General features: G+C 36.4%; 1 protein-coding gene across 1 annotated transcript in view; it reads left to right on the top strand.

Moving 5' to 3' along the window:
- Nucleotides 1-24,312, top strand: part of PLXDC2 (plexin domain containing 2) — a 427,121-nt gene that overhangs the window by 228,181 nt on the left and 174,628 nt on the right. The window contains exon 4 of the mRNA XM_037739047.1: nt 10,844-10,913. Within this exon, the coding sequence (XP_037594975.1) occupies nt 10,844-10,913 (70 nt within the window). The remainder of the gene's footprint in view (nt 1-10,843; nt 10,914-24,312) is intronic.

Genomic DNA, 24,312 nt, shown 5'->3' with positions numbered 1-24,312 from the left:
ACAACAGTTTAATTTTAGATAACATGAATGTAAAACACATTCTCATCCTAAAGTTATTAGATGATAAAGATTTTACATGACTCCTTTGAAAAAAAAATGTTTTGTAACAGAAAATTTAGCAAACTATAGATGGAATATAATATTCTTTTAGAGTAAATACATCTGAAAGCAGATAATATTAATTCCTGTGAAACACGTTATAAAAGAATGTGTTTGAGGATTCAGATTTCCTGGGCAGGTTAGTATTTCAGTATATTTAAACATTATTTTTTATACCTGGTCCCAATATCTTTATTTTTGTCTGTTCCTTCCTACCTAATTATAGCGTATCACTTAGGTGATGGATGGATGATACTCTGTGCAAAATGGCCAGGTTTCTATGTGGCTTGTTTATAAACTGCATTCCCATCAGAACGTCTAGTGTGCCTGGAATTCCCAGCCCCACAGAGTAGGCATCTTTTTCCCAGTTTGCTAGAGGTGCTCTGTTAAAATGCCAATGGGACTAGAAGTGAAACCCTATTAGCCACTCTCTATTAATGATAGATTGCCAGAAATTGCCTACCCCGCAGCATCTGTCTGAAAAGAAATGCCAAGTAAGGTTCAAGTTTAATAACTAGGCCAAGGTTAAGCACATTCGTCCCGATTCCATGTGGGCCAAACTGTAGGGATCCGTAGGATGTCATAAAGGAGCAACTCTTGGACGCTGTGTTGTGAAGCATCAGTTTATTTCGTTTTTGAAAAAATTCAGAAAGTTGACAAATGTGACAAAATGGGAAATATGAATCTGCGCTAAAAAATAGAGGTTGGGGGGGTTATTTGAATTATTTTTAGTAACTTTTCTTTCATTTGAGATTATTTCTATTTTTTTTAAAAGAGAAGTTAGCAAAGGAGGATGAAGAATTAAAATTGAACTTGGTCTAAATGTCAATTTCAATCATCAATTGAATTTTGATTTAGTGACTTCACTCATGAACTTTGCTCACTAAATCCCAAACATTTTTTAATTGGTACATATTTTACATATTGATGGGGTCCATGTGATATTTTGTTGTATGCATAGAATGTGTAATGATCAAGTTGGAGTATTTGGGGTGCCCATCTCCTAGAGGATTCATCACTGCTGTGTGTTAAGAACATTTCATCCTAACATGTCAGTGGAGGGGCAGTTTGAATTAGTGTCAAAACACATGGACTTGGAACCAGACTGCCTGGATTTTAGTCCTCACTTGGCCAACTATGAGGTTTAACATTGAGCATGTTATTTACTCTTTCTTAATCACTTCCTAACCTATTAAATGGAAGTAATAATAGCATTTACCTCCTAAGGTTGTCATTAGAATTAAATAATGTAGTATTTGTATAATGCTTAAAGCAATACCTGGCATAGTGTCCAAGATCTGTTACATCAATACTAATAACTATTATGCAAATATTTACCTTTAACACAGGTATTTTCCACTCACTGAAAATTAGGAAGTTTGTTCCCTGAAAGGCAGACTGTTATCAACTGAGTAAAAAGGAAGGGCCTTTCCAAGCTCTGAATGATAAATACAAGGAAATTATTTTTGTATTGCCTTTTTTGAGGGTCATTGGTCAAGAATGTCACAGCCTTCAGGTTTTGCAAACTTGTTTTAAAGGCATTTGACTAGCAGGAACCTCTAGATTTCAATTCTGTCAGTGGAAAATTTTAGGCCATACAAGTGCTACCAGGTAAAGTGAGATGATCTTTTCCAGAAACAAGTCAATTCATCCTTTTGACCTATTTCACTCTTTCCAAAGTTTCCTTACAGCAATGGTTTTGGAGTTTCAAAGACCACTTACATAACACAGAGCCTTGTTCCTCAAAGTAAGGTCCAAGGGACAGTATCAGAAGTACTAGGAGCTTGCTAGAAATGCAGATTCAGCCGCCTGAATCTGAACCTGAATTGTAACAAAAATCCTAGGTGATTGATTTGCACAGTGAGGTTGGAGAAGCTTGGAGAAGTCCCTTGACTTGCTTCTAGGTCAGCATGAAAAATCTAGAAGCAATTCTTTCTGGCTCTCACCCAAACCCTTGTTTCCTTGAAGGATTCTTTATAAAATCCTGTCACACTCTCTCTGTACCCCTGAACAGCTGGACTCTCTGAACTCTGCCTGAGTTGTAAATATCACATGACTAATATGAATAATTCTCAGCATTTGCAAGTACAGGCAAGCTACTGTAGCCACGTGTTTGCTGGGAACCATGCAGTGAGAGAGGTCAAAATGATGATTGTTCACTTACTCTCAAGTACATGTGCACCAGCATCAGCTAGTTGCAAATGTGTACGTTTTGTTTTCCAATTTATGTATATTCCCTTGAAAAGCATCATTCAATAGCCTGGATTAATTAAGTTCTAAGTTCTGCTATGAAAAAAGTGCTGAAGAGGTTAGAATTTTGAACTCAGAAAATCAATTCAATTGATGGACTTTATTCTGAAAGAAGTAGCTTATTCCCTGTTTGTATATTTATATATTGATCAGCCCCTTTCCATGAACATTTTGAACTTTTAATTAGGTTTCCAGTGTTTTCGGGGACTGGGTTAATGACTCATGTCCTGTCCACTCCTCCCAGAGTATGAGAATGGTTAATATTCCATTTAAAAAAAATTCTACACGGTGAAAGCATTCTTAGTTATCCTGCCCACTGTGTTATTTTATTTTGGAATACACTAGACTCACTCACGGTCTGGAAGCAGGATCTTACTTTAGGGTATAACAGAAAAAAATGGCAATGCTGTTATTCACATATATGCCTCTCCATATTTTATTTTCCCTCTTTGATAGTTGCTTGTTGTGGAAGCCTGCCAATTTTATTTTTTTCTGTCAACCACTTTTCAATTTATATTACTTTTATTTTTTATATTTTTAGAAATACAGTCTTGCTCTGTCACCCAGGCTTGGGTTGCAATGGAGTGATCATAGCTCATTGCAGCATGGATCTCCTGGCCTCAAGGAATCCTGCCTCAGCCTCCCGAGTAGCTGGGATTACAGGCCACTGTGCCTGGCTAATTCTTTTTTATTTTTGTAGAAACAGGGTCTTGCTGTTTTGCCTAGGCTGGTGTCAAACTCCTGGCCTCAAGCTAGCCTCCTGCCTCCCAAAGCAATGAGATTACAAGTGTGAGCCAACGCACCTGGCCTAAATTACTTTTATAAGCAAAGTTATTTCAGTTTAACAGGGGAATAAAGCATGAAATGACAATTATCATTGAGAATTTTAAATAAGAAGGTAGATGTTTTATACATTTAGAAGATAGGCTCCTAGAACTATCCTTAGAGGGTAAGCAATGAAAGCATCTGATCCTGGAATGTGAGAAAAAAAAGAGTCCTTGAGGCTGGGCCGGTGTGGGGTTCCCAGTTGTGACCAGGCCCAGGTGTTGCCAATGGTGCAAGGGCTCAGCCTGGCTTGGTGCTCTGTTAGCCCAGACCCTGTAATGTGGTGCATTTAATCTGATTAGACTGCTTTACACATTTCTCAGATTTTCTCTTTTGTGTCTCTGGACCTCATGCACTCATGTATCTGGGTGCTTTCAAATGATCTTTTATTGCCCAGGCAAAGTGGCTAACGCCTGTAATCCCAGCAGTTTGGGAGGCTGAGGCCGGCAGATCATGAGGTCAGGAGATCGGAGACAATCCTGTCCATGGTGAGAACCCCATCTCTACTAAAATACAAAAAATTAGCCGGGCGTGGTGGCACCCACCTGTAGTCCCAGCTACTCAGGAGGCTGATGCAGGAGAATCGCTTGAACCCAGGAGACAGAGGTTGCAATGAGTCAAGATCATGCCACTGCACTCCAGCCTGGTGACAGAGCAAGACTCCATCTGAAAAAAAAGTTTTGTTGTTACTGCATTTTAACGAAAATTGTGCTGTTATGTCTACCAAGAGCAAAAGACTGACAAAGATTCCAGGTAGAAAACACAGTCACTGAAGGCGTGTAACAGGAAGGAAATAAACCATGTAGTTTGAAAGAAGAAAGACAGAAATGATACAGTTGTCAAGATGCAGTTTTGGAGCCCAACACATTTGGATTGAAGTCTTAGCTATAATACTTACTGGTTGTTTGTATTTATCATTCATCCTCTCTTTCTGTAAAATTTTGTGGTGAAATAATTTCAGGCTTATAGAAAACTTACAAAAAATTTTTAAAGTATTTCCATGGAGCTTTCACCTAGTGCCGTAAATGTTAACACCTTATATACCCACAGTGCCATTGTCAATACCAACATATTTGCATTGGTGCTATACTCTTAACTAATCCATGGACCTTATTGAAATTTTGCTAATTGTCTGAAAATTATTTTTTCTTATTCAAGATCCAACCTAAGACCCCTATAGCATTTATTTGTCACATATTTTGGCCTCCTTCAATCTATAACAATTCCTCAGTCTTTGTTTTTCATGAACTTGACACTCTTAAAGAGTATTGGCCAGTTATTCTGTACAGTGTCCCTGATTTTGAGTGTCTGCTATATCTTCGTGATTAAATATAGATCACTGTTTTTGACAATACTATGATGGGGATGTCCTTCTTTGTGCCTCATATCAGGAGGTACATGATGACAATATGTCTCATTAATGGTGAGGTTAATTTTGTTTACCTGGTTAAGGTGATGCCTACCAGGTTTTGCCTTTTCACTGTAAAGTTACCATTTTTTATTTTGTAATTCAAAAAAATCTTGTTGCAAGATGCTGTGAGGCTACAAATGTCCTGCTCCTTATTATAGATGTACCTACTGATTTTGGCATTTAAATTCTTGCTAAATACAGGCTAAATATCTAGCATAATATCTGATATATTAAATCTTAATTTCATTCTTTTAACACCTGCATATACAGTGAGTATTGTAATATAACAAAAATGAAGACATCGTAACATTGCCCAGAAACATGTCTAATTGTGATACCAATTCTGTTAGAAAAGCAATTTACCAGAATTGGTTTAATTCTTTTTTTTAAGGTACTGTGATAATGCACTGGTATATTTGAAAGAACATAAATAATGTTCAGCTATTTATTAGGAATCAAATAAGAAGCTATGCTTCTTTAGGAAACTAGTTTTAAAGAACTGTTGCTAGACATCTTCATGTACACAGTACACATTGTTATATTTCATTGACTCAATGCTTGTGATGGTCCAGGTATTATTTGGTCATTTGATCCTTATCTTTATGATGACCTTTTGAAGAAGTGTCTTGCCTTTATAGATGAGCTAACTGTGGCTTCAAAAGGTTAATAATGTATGAAGTTACACAGTTACTAAGTACCAAAGCTGAAGTGTAATTTTAGGTTTCTGTGACTCCAAAACCATACTAGAGCTTTCAATAATTTGGAAAGAGCAATTAAAAATTTAAAAATTAAGTTCTGTCTACTTCCATTAAAAGAAGATTATAAAATGTGTGTTTTATGATGAGTAAAGGAGCAAAGCAACCATAATCTATTCTAAGCATTTATAGATGCATAAATTTTATGTGGACCTTCTACAGTTTCAAAAAAGTTAGTCAATTGTTAAATGTCGCTAGTAAGAAAATACCACATCCCAATCAAATTTATCATAGGTATATGGTGTTTATTGGATCATTTTTATGTATTAGGGATACAAATCTTACTGGAAATAAACCAATATACTAGAAATATTTATGTAAATAAAGCAAATGTAATTTTTCTTATGTTTTACAATTCCTCCCAGAGTTAATATTTGACATAAATAAATGAACTGAAAATACTATGACTCAATATTTATTTGATTTCATATTGGGAATTGTTTTTTGAAAAAAATAACATAAATATTACTTTGCCAATAATAATACCATCTCACCTATTTGAGAGTTTCAGGAGATAAATATGTGCCCCTCAGACATATAATTATGTGAATGATTAAAACTAGAATATTAAAATATGTGTGTAAAAACTAATGATTAATCTGTTAATTTATTTTTGAATAAGTGGATGCTCACTGTATTCTTTTCATCCTTTGCTATCATAAACTCATGAGATCAACAATTATTAAAACCACAGTGACTACTAATTTTCTCCCCACAAACTGCTTTCCACAGGATTATTTCTTATAAAGCTAAAATAAAAAGACTTGGGGAGTCAGAAAAGTATGGTTTTATGACAGTAAACAAGAAACTGTCCTAAAACAAAAAGACGTTTTTATTAATGACATTTTAAAACATGGTTTTCAGGATTATGAATGTGCCCACTCCAGATTCTTAACTCTTTATTAAGAGGTTTCTGTCTTCAAAGTTTCGAGGCATTGACTAATTAATTCATCCTTGCCATACCACTGAGAAATAGGCAAACAAGAACAAGTCAAATGGGAGTTGGGTATATTTAGGATTATAATTCTTGTTATTGAAAAAGAATTAGTAGAGATTATAATAGTGTGAAAATAAATAGCAATTAGCATAGAAAAAATATGTAAAGAGGGCAAGAAGAAGTGTAGACACACTCGGAAATCTAGGAGTATGACCCTGAATGAGTCTGATAGTCTGTTGCCAGCAGAAGTGTTAATGGGATATGTTTTGGGAAAGCATGACATGACCTTAAGGCACAGTCATATATGGATGTAGGTACCATAAATTTACTTCAAACCACCTAAACTCTTGGTAGAGGTACACCTCTACCAACTCTTCAAAAATGTTTCATAAATTTATTTTCTGCCATATAAGATGTAATACTTCTTTTGCTTGTCTCAAAGTTACCATTCCCGCTTCTTTCAACTAGTTAACTCTTTTCCATAGATTTTAAGAAAGTAGTTAGCAAATTCAGTTGATTTTATTTATGCTTCTTTAATATTTTACTTCCGAGCTTTTATTTTCTATTTTGGCAAGACTCTTAATCCATTTATTGGGTCTTCCCACCACCATTTTTCATTCATGTTAAATATTCCTTAAAGGATGAAATCCAAGAGCACATAATGTTTAAGCTGCAACAATGGCACCATTTTCCAGTATTACATTTAAAGAAATGTCATTGACATTGCTTTTTATGACAATGCCCAGGGCTGTGTTATTCTTTTTGATAGCAGAAGATTCCTTTGTTTTATATATTATTTGAGGTCATTTATTATTTAATTAAAGGATGCATAACTAATTAGTGACACAGCAAGTTTTCTCATTCATACCTAACCAAAATAGCTCTTCTTCCTGCATTCATAATCTCAACTGGTGACACTATGGTTCACCAGTCACCCAACTAGAAATCTGTGCTTGACTCTAGATGTCCCTCACTTACTCCCAACTTTTATGTCCAATTAATCACAAAGTCCATCTTGTAGGATAGGAGAGATTAATGTCCCAGACTCCTGATCTCCAGTGAAGTGATTCTGATGCAGGTTTTTTTTCTCTACTGTTTCTCAGTCCATGGGTACTGAGGCCCAACCACCTATAATGATAACATGTCCAATACTCGACCTGCTATTGATTTTTCTCTTTTCCTTGCTTTGCTTTTCCTAATTCCTTGGGCAAGTGCCATTTGGGATCAACTTCCAAATAAACTGCCTGCCCCTAAGTCCTTATGTAAAGATTGGCTTTGGGGGTAATCCAAACTAAGTCGAGGCTTGAAAAATATGGAAGCCATGACTGACCAAGGTTGAGAGAATATTACCATCAGAAGGATGTCACATATATGCACCACAGTCCAGAGTTAAGGGTAGCATGTGCAAGGAACTAAAATATGTTGCCTCTGGCTGGCTGGAGCAGAGAGTATAAGGGTAAAAGTTATCAAGTAGTAGGAACCAGTTCATGGTGTGCCCTAGAACTCATGTTTACTATGTTGACGTGACTCTTAGTGAGAATGGGATTCTAGATTGAATGATTTGAAGTGGAGGAGTGATATGCTAGATAATACAGAGCAGCAAGCCCCAATAATTTTGGCACTAGGGATTGGTTTTGTGAAAGACAATTTTTCCACAGAGGGTAGGAGGGAATTGTTTTGGGATGATTCAAAAACATTACATTTATTGTGTACTTTATTTCTATTATTATTACATTATAATATATAATGAAATGATTATACAACTCATCATAATGTAGAATCTGTGGGAGACCTGAGCTCGTTTTCCTGCAACTAGAAGGTCCCATCTGGGGATGATGGGTGACAATGATGGATCATCAGGTATTAGATCTCATAAGGAGCATGCAGCCTAGATCCCTTGTAAGTGCAGTTCAAAGTAGGGTTCACACTCCTCTGAGAATCTAATGCTGCCACTGCTGATCTGACAGGAGGCAGAGCTCAGGCAGTAATGCAAGCCATGGGGAGCGGCTGTAAATATAGATGAAGCTTTGCTGGCTTGCCTGCTGCTCACCTCTTGGCTGCATGGCCCATTTCCTAGGAGGCCGTGATCTGTTGCATGGGGCTGAGGCCCTGGCATAGAGAATGAATTTAAAGAGAAATAGAGCCATGACACTTATGAGGAAGTTATTGCAATGACAGTGACCTATGTTTGGAGAAGAGTATCAGATTGGTGAGAAATGAATGGATTACACAACTCTTTAGAAGACAGCATCTTCCTAAATTGCCATTATGATTCCATATCAGAGTGAAGCAGGCAATATCGGTAACTAAGGAGAACTGGTCTTTTAAACAGGGAAGCATTTCAGTCATTGGTGTTACTCTTCAGAATTATTGATGTATTTGCAAATTTCCTTTGAATATCTATTTGTCCTCAAGAAAAGGTCTTTAACTTATATCTGTATCCATGTATCTTTTTCTTTCTTTTGAGACAGAGTTCTACTCTTTCACCCAGGCTGGAATGTAATTGTCTGATCTCCACTCACTGCAACCTCTGCCTCCCAGGTTCAAGCATTTCTCCTGCCTCTATTTTAGTAGAGACGGGGTTTCACCATGTTGGCCAGGCTGGTCTCAAACTCCTGACCTCATGATCCACCCACCTCAGCCTCCCAAAGTGCTGGGATTACAGGCATGAGCCACCACGCCTGGCCATATCCGTGTATCTTAATCTAATTCCAAACATATTTAAATACTTGCAGTGGCTGAGAAACTCATGTTACAGCCTTTTAGTTTGTATTTGGTGGTAATTGATAGGGTTCATTAGTGATATATGTTTAAATCAAACTCTGAAAGTAAGAATGCATAAGGTAAATTTTACCAATTTACTGATGAGCATGGAAATAAATTAGAATGATGGAAAACAATATACTAAGCAAGTGCTTTCACAAAATTATTCCTGACATCTTTGAGATAAATGATCCTGCCATTGAACCCTTTTTTCATTTTAGGGTTCTTAGTGACCACATATTTCAGCTAGCTCCGTGAAAATGGGTTTTGTTGTTCCTGTTAGCACAAAATAAAAATTATCATAAATATTTTATAAAGATGAGGCTTGCGTTAAAAAGAAAAGAAAACCTAATTGAAAGGCACTTTATGAGCGATTAATTTCATGCCAAATCATTAGAAATTCATGACGGCTATAAAAAAGCAATCATTTGCAAAATTGGAAAAAGTTAAATTCAATCTAGATATACTTTTCTAGTTTTAAAATTTGTGTATTGGGGTGATATACCAATTGTGGAATTTTAACGTAATAGCCTTTTATTATAGGGAGGTTGTACTTGTGTGCTGTTGGGCTCTCAACCAGCTAATTACTTTCCCTCTGAATACTTTTATTTCATTTGATCATCTGTATTATATTAGGTTGGTGTAAAAGTAATTGCAGTTTTTGCCCTTACTTTTAGTGTTTCTCTTGTTTCCTGCATAATAATAATATATCTACTTAATATCATTTGAAACATATAACAAAGATTAGTATTTTTATTTGTTATGGTTTTTAACATTTTAAAATATTTTTTAAAAAGTAGACACTATATACATGTACAGTTAAATATTAACAGCTACAGCATCAGGCCCCTTTTTAGGAAAAAAAAAGGTACAATCTTATGAACTTTCTCCCTAAATCTCTGTAATTTACTCCAAACCAAGTAAAAGAAGCTCTTCAGTAACCAATATTGCTTATCCTACAACTCTTTGTTTTTAAGAGTGGATATAATATGCTAAATTTGGAGAGCTGATTGTATTTGAAAGATAAAACTGTCTGCAGATCAGCCAGGCGTAGTGGCTCATGCCTGTAATCCTAGTACTTTGGAAGGCTGAGGTAGGTGGATCACCTGAGGTCAGGAGTTCGAGACCAGCCTGGCCAACATGGCAAATTCCCATCTCTATTAATAATAAAATAAATGAATTTGACGTGGTGGCTGGTGCCGGTAATCCCAGCTACTTGGGAGGCTGAGGCAGGAAAATTGCTTGAATCTGGGGGGCAGAGGTTTCAGTGAGCTGAGATTGCATAACTTCACTCCAGCCTGGGCAAAAGAGCAAAACTCCATCTCAAAAATAAAAGTCTGCAGGTTTAGATCTGTTGGTCAATGCAAGACATCTTCTATGAAACTGCTTTTCATTATGGAATGCATGGAAAACAAATTAAATATGTAACATAGTGTAACATAAAATCACTTTTGCTTTTTAATCCAATGAATCTTGACATAACATGCACTACTATTTTGGAGGAACTAGTCAAACTAAAAAGAACCTCAGAATAAGTTGGTCATCATCATGACTGAACTGATTATTCAGTGGACAACTAAAATGCAGTGGTGATGTTAACTTTATTCTTTTCATATACTTCAAACCTTTAATTACCAAGAAAAATATTCTTTAGTATCACTGAGGACTTAGGCTTTAAAAGTGAACTACAATAACTGTGGGATAAAGTAGAATCATCATTTTTGTTTTAAGTGAAAGGCTCTTCATTTTACATTTACTGTACTATACATTATTGATTTTTTTCTCTGGTGTTGTTCTTTGCAGAGAGTGAATCTGTCCTTCGATTTTCCATTTTATGGTCACTTCCTACGTGAAATCACTGTGGCAACCGGGGGTAAGTGGTTTTCTACCCATTCACCTTAAGTAATCTATGGTTTGACTACAGGTACTAGTTTTAATTTACTGTATATTTCAAGATGGATATTTATTGAGAAAACCATTGTCTTTTCTCACAAAGTCATAGGTATAAATAAAACCAAAGGAAGGGTATTGCTATTGGAAAAACTTTTCAGCGGAAAAAAAATATTTATAATAATTTTCAACCTAGATCAACTCTGCTTTTCTTCTAAATTTTGATTCCTTTTTTTTGGTAGTATGGTAAAACTGTCCAAATGGCAGAACTTGGAATAGAGCTAGATAGGAAGACTGCTTACTGAAGCTGCTGGTGACTTTAATTTTCTTTTAATGTATGTAGTTGCTATATATGTGTGTGTGTGCACACATGTATATGTATACATATATGTGTGTGTATATATATATACTTACACACATGTATATACAAAAACACGCAACCATATGCACATTAGCTTCGATCATTTTTTTCTTGACTATTACCTATTTTGATTGACAACTCATTTGAGAGTCTTAAAATAAAAGCTAAAATCCAGCTCATATTTTTTAAAGTTTATTTTTCACCACAAGCTTGAAGGTTAGTTTTGAGATTAGCAATATCCTAGCAAAGTAATTATCATTCTTTATTGTATATCTCAGAAGTCAGAAATATTTTAATCTTCAAGTGCTACTAGAAGAGATAAGCAAAATGCCAGAAAATATCCCTGTAAGCTTTATGGTGAAGGGGTAGGGAAGAAGGAGTAAAAAACAGAAAAATGGAACAGTAAGTAAAGAAGTAATTAAAAGAAATCCCATAGGTGTAAAAAGAGGCTGTGAGCATCTATGTCTAAAGTACCATAGACAGAGTCTCTTTCCTTCACTGCATCTTACCAGGAGTCTTCTGGATGGTGTTGAAACCATGGTGAGCATTGCCATATTTTTGCCATACTTTAATATAAGACCTGGAAGATATGTAGGATTCAGAAGAAGATTTGTAATTAGAAATATCAACAAGCAAATGGAGTTTTGTGAGCACCTACTCTGAGTGATGGTAAATAAAGCTACCTCTGCCTTAGAATTGTATAGGTTAGTGGAACATTAGGCAAAGTAAGGCAGAATGTGGAGAATTGCTTAGGAAATACAAATGATGAAATATGCCCAGGTGCAGTGGCTCACACCTGTAGTCCCAGCTACTTTGGAAGCCCAGGCGGGAGGATCACTTGAGCCCAGGTGTTTAAGACAAGCCTGGGCGACAATGTGAGACCCCATATCTACAAAAACATTTTAAAAATTAATCAGGCATAGTGGGGTATTCCTGTAGTCCTAGCTACTCAGGAGGCTGAGGCAGGAGGACCACTTGAGGCCAGGAGTTTAAGGCTGCACCGAGCTGTGGTCATGCCATTGCACTGCAGCCTGGCTGACAAAGCAAGACTCCGTCTCTGAACATAATAAAATAAAATAATTAGCTGGTATGGTGGCATGCACCTGTAGCCTCAGCTACTTGAGAAGTTGAGGCAGGAGGATCAATAGAGGTTAGAAGTTTGAGGCTGCAGTGAGCTATGACCACACAACTGCACCCCGGGCAACAAAGCAAGATCCTGTCTCTAAAGAAAAAGCAAATGAAAATCAGAAAAAGAAAAAACAGATGATAAGCTATAGGTTTCTAGGAATGGTATAACTCAAATATGTATGCGTCTTAAATGAGAGTCATTTAAGACTATAGAAAATTTGTTGTTCGAGGTGTTTCTTGGACAGTGTGAGAATTTCTATGGTTGTGTAGAGAAGGAAGAGAGGGTCACAGAGAGGAAGATCCTGAGTAAATATACACACGAGGAGAAGGGCTAGGTATGTTTGGGATAGTAAATAATTGAATGTGAGTTATGTCATTGGTGTCGTTACCAAAAAAATTGGCATATTAAGATTGGAAAAGTAGGTTGGGACAATTTTACAAAATGCCATAAGGGATAGTTTGAGTCATTAGCCCTTAAGTAATAAACTTTAGGAAGATGAATATTGATGCATGTATAATTCATTAAAGTGTAAAATTATTGAAGTTAGTACATTTAATTGGAAGAGTATTGCAACCATTTGTGTGAAAGATATTGAAGCCCTTGGTGATTTTTTTGCTTCAACCCGAGGAAAACAAATCATACCATTGGTACCAATCACAGAGTCAAGAAGTACTGGCTTTAGGGAGAACCAGTGGCTTCAGTAGTGAAACTTAAATTTTGTGTGAAAAAAAGGACTATGTCTAAATAACACTGTTCACAAGAAGTATGTCTTTTGAGCTTATCAGATATATCCAGTATGGTGCCAGGCATTTGATTAATTTTGTTGAAGGGTTAAATGAAAAGAGTAAGAAGAAAATTGAAGGATGGCCCCAATAATCCAAGAATCCTATCTTGTCCTCTCATGTCTTAAAATATGATAGAAATATGATGATCTTAAAATACAGACATTAGGCATGTTTTCTGAAATTTAGGTGAGCAGTGTTCTCTTGAATTTTTAAAAACTGAGCTATGAACCACGTGTGTTTAAAATGTGTACACACAGTGGTAAAAATGACAGCTTCGTATTTTCAGTTTCTCAAATTGTTTTATCTTTAAGACTCATGTGAGCAATTCAGCCAATATGAATTAAGATTTCCCCTAGAAGAGCTGGTAGGATCAAACCCAAACAGATGGCTATATTATCATTGTGACTTGAAAGTGCCATTTTCCTTTGTAAAGATCCTCAAAATAAGTGAAAAAAAATCTGGTGTCCTGAATGATCTCTATCTTCTTTCAAGGAAACACTAATGTAAAGACACTCCTTTTGTTTCTCTACTTAAAACATACTGGCATGCAACTTGCATATGTCAATCTGTGCTCTGTTTAAAGAGGTAGAGCCAAGATAATCTACACATTGACCTGGGTTTCTTCAAAATGAAACCTGAGTCTCATGTAAAAGTTTCCCGCTAAGTACATTGCTTGCTTGCTCTTTCCTTGTTCATGTCATTCAATCAGTATTTCTTGAGCTTCTATAATCACACAACACAAGATGCTTTGTTATATACAGAGAAGGATAAGCTAAGTTCAGGAGTAGAATCAAAGAAGAGGAAAGGGTGTTGATAGGGTTTGGCTGTGTCCCCACCCGCATCTTGTCTTGAACTGTAGCTCCCATAATTCCCACATGTCTTGGGAGGGACCAAATGGGAGGTAATTGAATCATGGGGCAGGTCGTTGCTGTGCTGTTCTTGTGATTAGTGAATAAGTATCAGGGGTTCTGATGATTTTATAAAGGGGAGTTCCCTGCCCACACTCTCTCTTGCTTGCCACCATGTAAGATGTGCTTTTGCACCTCCTTTGCCTTCTGCCAGGTTTGTCAGACTGCCCCAGCCGTGTACAATTGTGAGTTCATTCAACTTCTTTCCTTTATAAATTACCAAGTCTTGGTATGCCTTTATTAACAGCTTGAGAAAAGACTAATACGGGCATGATGTGAATAAGCAATAGAGAAGGCTGACTGCAAGTGCTGAAAGAGCAGAAGCTTGCTCAAAGAGGAGATGATGCTTGCTGGGCCAGTCTTAAGAACAGTCTGGGAAAGTGCTAACCTTTGACGTTGGCCTTAAAGGAAGGTAAAACTTTAGTAGACAAAGAGGCAATTGAGAAGTGGAGAAGGAAGAGGCATTCCAGACAAGGGGATGCTGAGCCAATGACAGTGCTGAGCCCATATTGGGCATATTTGGAGGGCTGTAAAGTAAATTAGTTTATCCTGAAGAGAGGGTTGGATTGAGTCTAGTGAAAGGGAGTTGGGAAGAATGACGTGGAGTACTTTGAACATTAGAAATCTAGGTGACATCCAGCAAGCATTGGGTTTCTCAGAGAAGTAGATCTGGCCTGATCTGTAAGTGGAAAGGGTGAAAGGGGTGAAAGCAGAAAAAGCAGTTACCAGTTTTTTGGATACTTTCTCATGGGATACGGTGCCTGAACTAGGATGGGTACAGTGGAAAAAGACACATGGACCCAGTGTAAGAACCATCATTTGAGTTTTTAAATCACTGTGGTCAGAAAGACTTCCAGCCAAAAGGATCCAGTAGGATGCAGTGAATCAAGCTAAGAACAGCTTCACGGACTTCTGAACCATAGACTTTTGATGGATCTCTTCTGTGATTGACCAGACAGACCTTATAATCAGACCAATCTTTTTGACAGATGCTTACAATCTTAAAAAGGTTCTTAACCATGGAAGGCTTGGGAGAAAAATGAAAACCACAAGTCAGATTAAATAAAGTTGACTGCAGGCCATTCTAAATAGGCCTGGGGCTGGGATTTCTAACTAGAAACACAAAGATGCCCTTTTATTGACTGTCAAGTTTTTTGTGTTTACAAATTCCTCTTGAACCTGTTTCTACATTGGGTATGGGAAAAATTAAAGTGATATGTTTTCATGGTGAATCCAAGGTGTGCAAATAAATAAAGTGAATGCTTTTAACCATAATCCTCTTCATCTTACTTCATGGTTTTGCCATTTCCCATATCTCCTTGAAATCTCTCTGTCTCCACACAGACACAAATTTAAGATTGAAATTAAGTCAAGATATTATTATCAATAACTCATGTTATTGCTAGGATCAGCATAGTTTAAAAATGGAAAGTTGTTTAAGAATATAGACATATGTATAGTTTACCATGGCCTGTCTTTGTATGTTATACATATCTTACTATGAATAAGCTTAAGTTTCTAATTTAAAATGTAAATTACAACTAAACATCTGCTCATTTATTTATAAACTATAAAAATAAAATCTTTGCCTATTAAGCATTTTAATATTCAAAAGCTTCAATCATCCATATGTACAAAATGAATTGAAAATATCATCTTTATTTTCTGGTTCACTGATAGTGAAATCTGAAAGTATTCATTTATCTTTCGATGTCAAAAATACTTCAGAATACAAATATTTCAGGCACTAGAAAACTACTTCTCTGTGAATTTCATTAAAACATTTCCATTAGCGATATCACCAAGATGTGGGTTTTTTTTTTTTTTTCGTATCACACTGCATATTTTCTATCTGAACATTTTAATTGGTTCTTTTTTATTATGCTGCTAGTGTAATCTTTTAAATGCTTGAAAAATGTAGGTATAAGTTTGAGGATTTGATTTGTAATTTCTATAGCTATCGCTAGGAATGATATTTTTACCTGAGTCCATCATGGGTACAATTACTGTGATGAGATAGGAGCATGTGAAATGGGTTAATTATTACTTTACTTAATGGGGAAGAGAAGAGGTAACGTTATACAAATAATTTTGGCCCCCGTATGGACGTATGTAGACAGCTGGTGATTCTTAATTAAGACAATGTGTGGAATTGTGGGCAGTTGTACATGAGATTGAAAAGCACAGGTGATGTAAATTTAAAGACTAATAATGAATGTGTATTCCTTACCTGGATCAGATGAAGAATTTGTCTTCTCTTTATACATAGGTTTCTACTTACAGATTTCATAAGAAAGCTGTTTAAATTTTAGCTCTCTTTTATTTCATTTGCTATGTGGTAACTAATAAAATATTAAAATGTTTATTAAGTAATAGATTTAAATATCTGAAAAACTAATAATGTGGACACTTAAAAAGTCAAACAGGCCAAAGTACAATGTAAATCTCGCTTCTTCCTTTGCCTCTTAGTTCACCAGTTCCCCTCCCAAGAAAAAAATATCTTACCTTTGAGGTATGATACGTTAAAATTCGAATTTAGAGTAGGTTCCTATATCTGGCCAACAATCATTAGCTTTTTTTCTATTTAAATATTCCCACAAAGAGACTTTTTAAAATAATAATGCATGTTATCTTCATTGGGTTTTCAGAAAGTATATTACAAGATATCCCAGTTCCTTTTTTGTTCTGGCTTTCAAATGGTAATATTTTAATTGTAGTCCCAAATAATATTTCTGGAGAGGATGTGGAGAAATAGGAACACTTTTACACTGCTGGTGAGAGTCTAAATTAGTTCAACCATTGTGGAAGATTGTGGCGATTCCTTAAGGACCTAGAAATAGAAATTCCATATTTCATACTTTTTATAGGGACTTGATTAATAACAGGAATAAAAGGCTTTTTAGGAGAGGAAGAGAGTTAGTTATTATTCATGATGATTGATTTGTAAATACCAGTCACATCTTCTTTCAAGTGTATAAGCCCATAAAACAAAGCATGGTGTCTCCATTAACTTTCTGAATCTAGGGAGAAGGTGAATGGAGTTGTTTTGTGTTACTATTATTATTTACAGAGATCACAGGTTATGGTTATCTGGAGATCTGTGCATGAATGGAAGACACTAAAGAGATAGATGCTGGATTAAAGTAAATCCATTCCAAACTGGTTCACTAATTTCAAGTTACAAGCTCAAGTCTCAAGGATTCCTAGACAGAAAGATATATTGTGTGATGTCTGATCTGTTGCATCTAAATGATTCTCTGAAATAGACCTCCAAAAACCTGGGAGTTCATCTGAGCTGTCTTCCTTGATAATTTACTCCTCCTTCAAACTGCCTAGTGTCAGCAGTAGATTCAGCAGCTTGGCCATTATTAGATATTTATTTATCTATTTACTTTGTAGACAGGATATTACTCTGTCACCCAGGCTGGAGTGCAGTGGCACAATCACAGCACAGCTCATTGCAGCCTTGACCTCCTGGGCTCAAGTGATCTTCCCACCTCTGCATCCTAAGCAGCTTGGACTACAGGCATGCACCACTATGCATGGCTAATTTTTAGATTTTCTGTAGAGGTGGGGTCTCACTGTGTTGCTCAGGCTGGTCTCAAACTCCTAGCTTCTAGCAATTCTCCTATCTCAACCTCCCAAGGTGCTGGGATTACAGGTGTGAGACGCTGAGCCAGGCTGTATTGTTTTGTCCATCATGAATTGTGTATTCACAACCACCTTTGTTTCTCCTGCTTGTCTGTCCACACGTGGGGTTTTTCATTAGCACTGGCTCCCTGTGGCAGGGGTGGGATAATTGGAAATAAGCCAGAGGGAGACCCAGAGAAGAACCAACTAGGAGCAAGAGTTGACTTAAAAGGAATCTGCAAGCAAAATACAAGAAGCAGAAATATGGGTAGAATGAAGGAAGACAATTAATTAGACGTAAACAAAAGAGAGCGGATCATTGGCACATGATGGATAAGTTGTGATTGGAGGACAGGAATGTGGGGAGGTAGATCAGCTGAGATGAGGGTTTGGTTAAAGAGCAAGGTCTCTAGGCTCATCCCTTTCTATTGCCATAACAGCCACAAAAGAGTCCACCAGTTACTAGTGCTAGAATATTCCCTTAGGGATCTTTATACCAGGAAAACATCGTCCATCTTCTTCCAGCAGATCCAGTCTTTAGTGGAAGCACTGGCCATAATATTTTTTCTTGTAGCCTTTCCTAGTCACTGCAGCAGTAATTCAGATAAATAGCCATTTTACACACATGCTTAAATACATCATCCAGTTGAAAATAAAAGGCGTCTAAGTGGCTCTGTTTAATTACTAAAGTAACAGTGTATGCCAGATGCCCTAACATTGTCCAATCTTGGAAAATAAAGGAAAGAAATCGTAAATAGTGCAGGACAGGCATTAGACCCTGGCCATTTTAGAAATGAGTTCAAAAGAGCTCCCTAAATTACTGCTTACGCCAGAAATTGAGTTGTATTTTCTTAGAGAAGTAATCAGGGTTCTAGGTTAAGATAAGTGGACTTTCGAATCTGAATACTTGGATTCATAAGCCAAGCCAGTCATAACTCTATGATGTTCAGCAAATGACTTAATCTCTCTGGTCTCAGTTTTCTAACCTGTAAAATAGCATAATAAAAGTACCTAGTTCATAAATTTTTTGTGAAGATTAAATTAGTTAACATAAGTTAATGATAACTGTTCATAGAAAATACTGCATAGATAGCATATGCTATTGTGGCATTTGCTTCCCCACATGTGCATTTTCTCTTTTATTTCTTTTCAGAATGCTTTCTCTTTAAGGCTGCTGCTGCCTTTTTAGTTTGTCTGTTGTTTTTTTGATGACCCCATCCATTAGATTTCTCTCCATAAAGCATAGAAGGGGACTCAAGGAATGTTTAGGAACCTAACCCATTGTCATCTCTAACTGCTCCTTTTAAAGGCTGGCTCAACCATTCATGTCTGGGACATAGAATAGCATGTAAATAACTTGGGATATCTGCTTGATCAGGATGGCTACAGCAATCATTTCTTGGTGCTGTCCAGAATCTCTCTAAAGATTGTCCCATGATGAGATTCTGGGACTCTGGGACACTGTCTGGAAATCTCACAAAATTTAACAATTTTGTAACACATGACAGAATCTTGAAATCTTTCTCTAATTGTGACAGAACAGTTTATAACTGGGTAAAAAGCTTTATTATCAGCAAGACATATATATTATTATACCCACATATTTATTCTGTCTTTTGTATAGCAAGAATTGTAGGGATAAGTCATCAAAGCATAAAGTTAGTTGTGGATAGAATGATTGGGATGGAAATGGACATTCCCCTGGGTAGCAACCAGGTAGCCTTGAGTTTTATTGAGTTGCTAACAATCCAATTAAAAAATGTATTAAATATCCAACTTTGCAAAGTTAAATGTTAGTCCAATTTATATGTGACATTTTGCCTTTGAACTGGGTTCCAAGTATAGTGTAGTCACTATTTCATTACTACCTTTATTTTTAAGATCTTTTTCTATTTTTTAATGCATTACGGAAAAGCAGTAGGTATAATGTGAAAGTAGCTAAAAACTATGTTGTCGTTTACAGTTATATAGCTCTGGAACCGAGACATAGTACTAAAAGAGTAAATGGATCTAAATATTTTGTTGGCTAATTCTAATGCGGTTATGATGAGTTTAGATTTCTTTGTTGATCTGACTAGCCTGAGGGCTGCAGAGAGATTTTCATTTAATCTACTGGAATTATTGTTCAAATGAGAAGCTTCTTCTAAAGGCCAAGAAAATGGAGAGAAATATCTTTTAATTGGCTTATTGTCAATTTCCACAGCTAATTTTAAAAATAAACATAATTTAGTTAATAGCTTATTTAGAAAACCAGTCCACAACACTTTTAAATGACTCCAGAAAGATATAAAATAAAGATAATTTGGAGCAATTAGATTTTGTAAAAAAAAAAAAATTATAAATTATAGTGTGAAAACATTAAAAATATTTTAATTGTGACCAAATGTGCAAAGCAAGTTTGCCATTTATGAATTTATTATTTATGGTGTTTTAGTCATTAAGCTCTGAAAAAAAAATATTTTTCTTCCTTATGCTCCTCCTCCTCCTCCTTCTCCACTTATTTTTCTTTTTCTTTGAAGCATGGTATCTCTTCAGGTAACTTACTAGTTTCTTCCAAAATGCCTTGAAAATACAACTATTTTTCAAACTTTTATTCCACTGTATTTTTATAAGCCAAGTTCACTGTTCTTACATGATTTTTACCTTTCTACCTCTTAATAGTTAAAGATTATCTTGGAGGAATTTTTAAAGCTATTTATTTTAATTAGATAGAATCTAATAAATCTTCAGAGCAGCCTGGGCAACACAGTGAGACTTCATCTCTACAGACAAAAGAATTAGCCAGGCATAGTGGCACACTCCTGTAGTCCCAGCTTTTTGGGAGGCTGAGGCAGGAGGATTGCTTGAGGCCAGGTGTTCAAGGCTGTAGTTAGCTATGATCATGACACTGCACTGCAGCCTGAGTGACAGAGTGAGACACAGTCAAAAAGAAAAAAAAAAAAAAACAATAACTAATAACTTATAACATAATTTGGAGATAATTGAGTACTCCCAGTTTCTATATGGTTTGAAAAATAAGAGTCATGGAATATATGAGTAAAAATAGTGTTACAAGATTACGTATTAGCAGGGAAAGAATGTTCATCAGGATAATCAAGATATAATATTGTAAGCATACTGTAATTTTTATGGTAATTTTTTAGAAATACATAGCAATGAAAGGAAGAGCTAAGACTGATTGCTTTGAAATGGTGGCGATGTGTTTATGTTTCTATTTCCTAGTTTCCTAATATTCTGTTGAAAACTGTTGTTTGTATTTCAGTCCTCTTATAATAATGATTATAAGAAGTGAGTAGAAATCTGATTCCTACCCATTTATTTTAACAGAATGCCACCCATTTGTTTTAACACTACTTAGCAGAGTTTTATTTCTCCCATTGTATAAGTACACAGTGCTACTTATATTCTGAATTATCTTATTTTCCAGTGTTTGAAATATATTATTTAAATTAACCTGACTTACTTTATTATAAAAATAAAATATAACCATATGTTAGAAGAGAAGAACTGTTTTATAATCCTGAGATTGGGAGTATTTTTCTAAGACTGATACAAAGCCTAGAAACCTTAAAAGAAAATACTGAAAAAAAGTGCATGGAATAAAATTTTCGTATATTAAAAATTCATGACATTTAAATGCCCTCACTTAAGAAAAGAGAAATAAAAACCTGGAAAATATTACAAGGAATTTAAACAAATTTACAAGAATAAAATAAACAAATCCATCAAAACTGGGTGAAGGATGTGAACAGACACTTCTCAAAAGGAGACATTTGTGCAGCCAACTAACATATGAAAAAAAGTTAATCATCACTGGTCCTTAGAGAAATGCAAATCAAAACCACAATGAGAAAGCATCTCATGCCAGTTAGAATGGTGATTAATAAAAAGTCAGGAAACAACAAATGCTGCCAAGGCTGTGGAGAAACAAGAATGCTTCTACTCTGTTGGTGGGAGTATAAATTAGTTCAACGATAGTGGAAGACAATGCGGCCATTCCTCAAGGATATAGAACCAGAAATAACATTTGACCCAGCAATCCCACTGCAGGGTATATATCCAAAGGATTATAAATCATTCTGCTACAAAGATATATACACACATATGTTTATTGCTGCATTATTTACAATAGCAAAGACTTGGAACCAACCCAAATGCCCATCAATGATTGACTCAATAAAGAAAATTTGGCACATACATACCATGGAATGCTATGTAGCCATAAAAAAACAATGAGTTCATGTCCTTTGCAGGGACATGGATGAAGCTGAAAGCCATCATTCTCAGCAAACTAACATGGGAAAAGAAAACCAAACACTGCATGTTCTCACTCATAAGTGGGAGTTGAACAATGAGAACACATGAACACAGGGAAGGGAACGTAACACACCGGGGCCTGTCGGGATGTGGGGGGCAAGAGGAGGGAGAGCATTAGTACAAACACCTAATGCATGTGGGACTTAAAACCTAGGTGATAGGTTAATAGGTGCAGCAAACCACCATGGCACATGTGTACCTATTGAACAAACCTGCACGTTCTACACATGTATCCCAGAACTTAAAGTAAAATAAAATAAAACAAAAACACTGGAAAATATTTGAAACATATATGACAATCAAAGGGTTGTTCTCCTTAATATATAAAGATCTCATGTAAAAAAGAGAGACATGTGGCAACTAAATAATGACTAAATGAAAAAGACTGTTTATTAAAAAGAAATTGCAGGAACTTCTGATTTCAGGTCTTTATTACAAAGCTTTTGGAAGTTGTCACTCTCATTCTATCGAGAAAAGGCTAAACAAACTGAAAATTGACAATTTCCACTAGACCCATGAGAGAGCTGAGATTACAGGGTGTATTAGGGTTCTGTAGAAGGACAGAACTAATAGAATAGATGAATATATGAAGGGGAGTTTATTACAGAGTATTGACTCACACGATCACAGGGTGAAGTTGCCCAATAAGCCATCTGCAAACTGAGGAGGAAGGAAGCCAATATGAGTCCCAAAACCTCGAGGGTAGGGAAGCTAACAGTGTAGCCTTCGGTCTGTCACTGAAGGTGCAAGAGCCCTTGGCAACACACTAGTGTAAGTCCAAGAGTCCAAAAGCTGAAGAACATGGAGTCTGATGTTAGAGGGCAGGAAGCATCCAGCATGAGAGATGAAGGCCGGAAGAGTCAGCAAGTCAGCTTCTCCCACCTTCTTCTGCCTGCTTTATTCCAGCCTCTCTGGCAGCTGATTTGATGGTGCCCACCCCCTTTGAGGGTGGGTCTGCCTTTCCCAGTCCACTGACTCACATGTTAATCTTCTTTGGCAACACCCTCACAGACACACCCAGGAACAATACTTTGCATCCTTCAGTCCAATCATGTTGACCCCATCACACAAGACAAACCACTGTCCCCAAAATGTGGAGAGAGAGGCACATCCAAAGAGACACAGAGGAGATCTGCTTATCTGGGACAGAAACCACTGCAACCGCAGATTGGTAATAACACTTAGAAGGTACCTTCCACAAAGCTAGAATTTGAGCGTGGATAAGCCTAAGGGTCAGGAACTCCTAAAGATTCTAGTCCTAGGGGGACCTTTAAGCTTCTGTGGACTTGTCCCCCGGGAACCCCAGAAGGTTTTCCCAGTGAAGATCTGTGAAACTCCTGCATGGCTCTGCTGGAGCAAGGGAAGAGTAATCATTGTGACACCTACAGCCTTCTCCAGAACAAAGATCTTTCTAGGACCTTATCCTAGCTGTCAGAAAGTCACTTCTCCCACTGGAGCAAGCCCTCTTGAGTCTTCTAGGCTAACATAAGGGAGAAATAAAATTTATAGTCAACAAGAGTCAAGACTTCTGGGAAATAGATCTGGAATGCTCTATCCAGGCAGGGGAGTAGGAGGCAGGGAGTGAGGAAAACACTATTCCACTAGAGACACCCTTAAGAGAGTCACAGCTCAAAAGATACAGACCTAGTAAATACTAAAGACAAAGAAACTTCTCAAATTGAAATGTGAAGAGAAAAAAAAAATGAAAAAATCAAACAAAAGCAGAACAGAACACCAGAGACCTGTAGGATAATAATAAAAGGTGTAACATACAATATGTAACATATGTAGTTGGAATATCAGAAAAGAAGAAAAAGAGAAAGAAGAGATGTTTGAAATAATAATAGCTGAGTGCTTTCCAAAATTGACAGATATCAAACTAGGAAGCTCAGAGAAAAACAACCAGAAAATCATCAAAAAAACACACGTAGGCATATTATTTTCAAACAAACAATCTTTAAAGAAACCAGAGAACACTACACCTCCCTGCAAAATATTTGACCAATATTCTTCAGCTGTTCAGGTTATTAAAAACAGGAGAAGTCTGGCTGGGTGCGATGGCTCACGCCTGTAATCCCAGTACTTTGGGAGGTCGAGGCAGTGGATCACGAGGTTAAGAGAATGAGACCATACTGGCCAACATGGTGAAATCCTGTCTCTACTAAAAATAACATAAAAAATTAGACAGACATGGTGGCACATGCCTGTAGTCCCAGCTACTCAGGAGGCTGAGGCAGGAGGATTGCTTAAAT

The sequence above is a fragment of the Cebus imitator genome, unplaced genomic scaffold (assembly GCF_001604975.1).
Source record: "Cebus imitator isolate Cc_AM_T3 unplaced genomic scaffold, Cebus_imitator-1.0 Scaffold61, whole genome shotgun sequence".
Taxonomy (NCBI): Eukaryota; Metazoa; Chordata; class Mammalia; order Primates; family Cebidae; genus Cebus; species Cebus imitator.
Note: the sequence above shows the minus strand (reverse complement) of the source record. Positions and strands in the feature narration are given on the sequence as shown.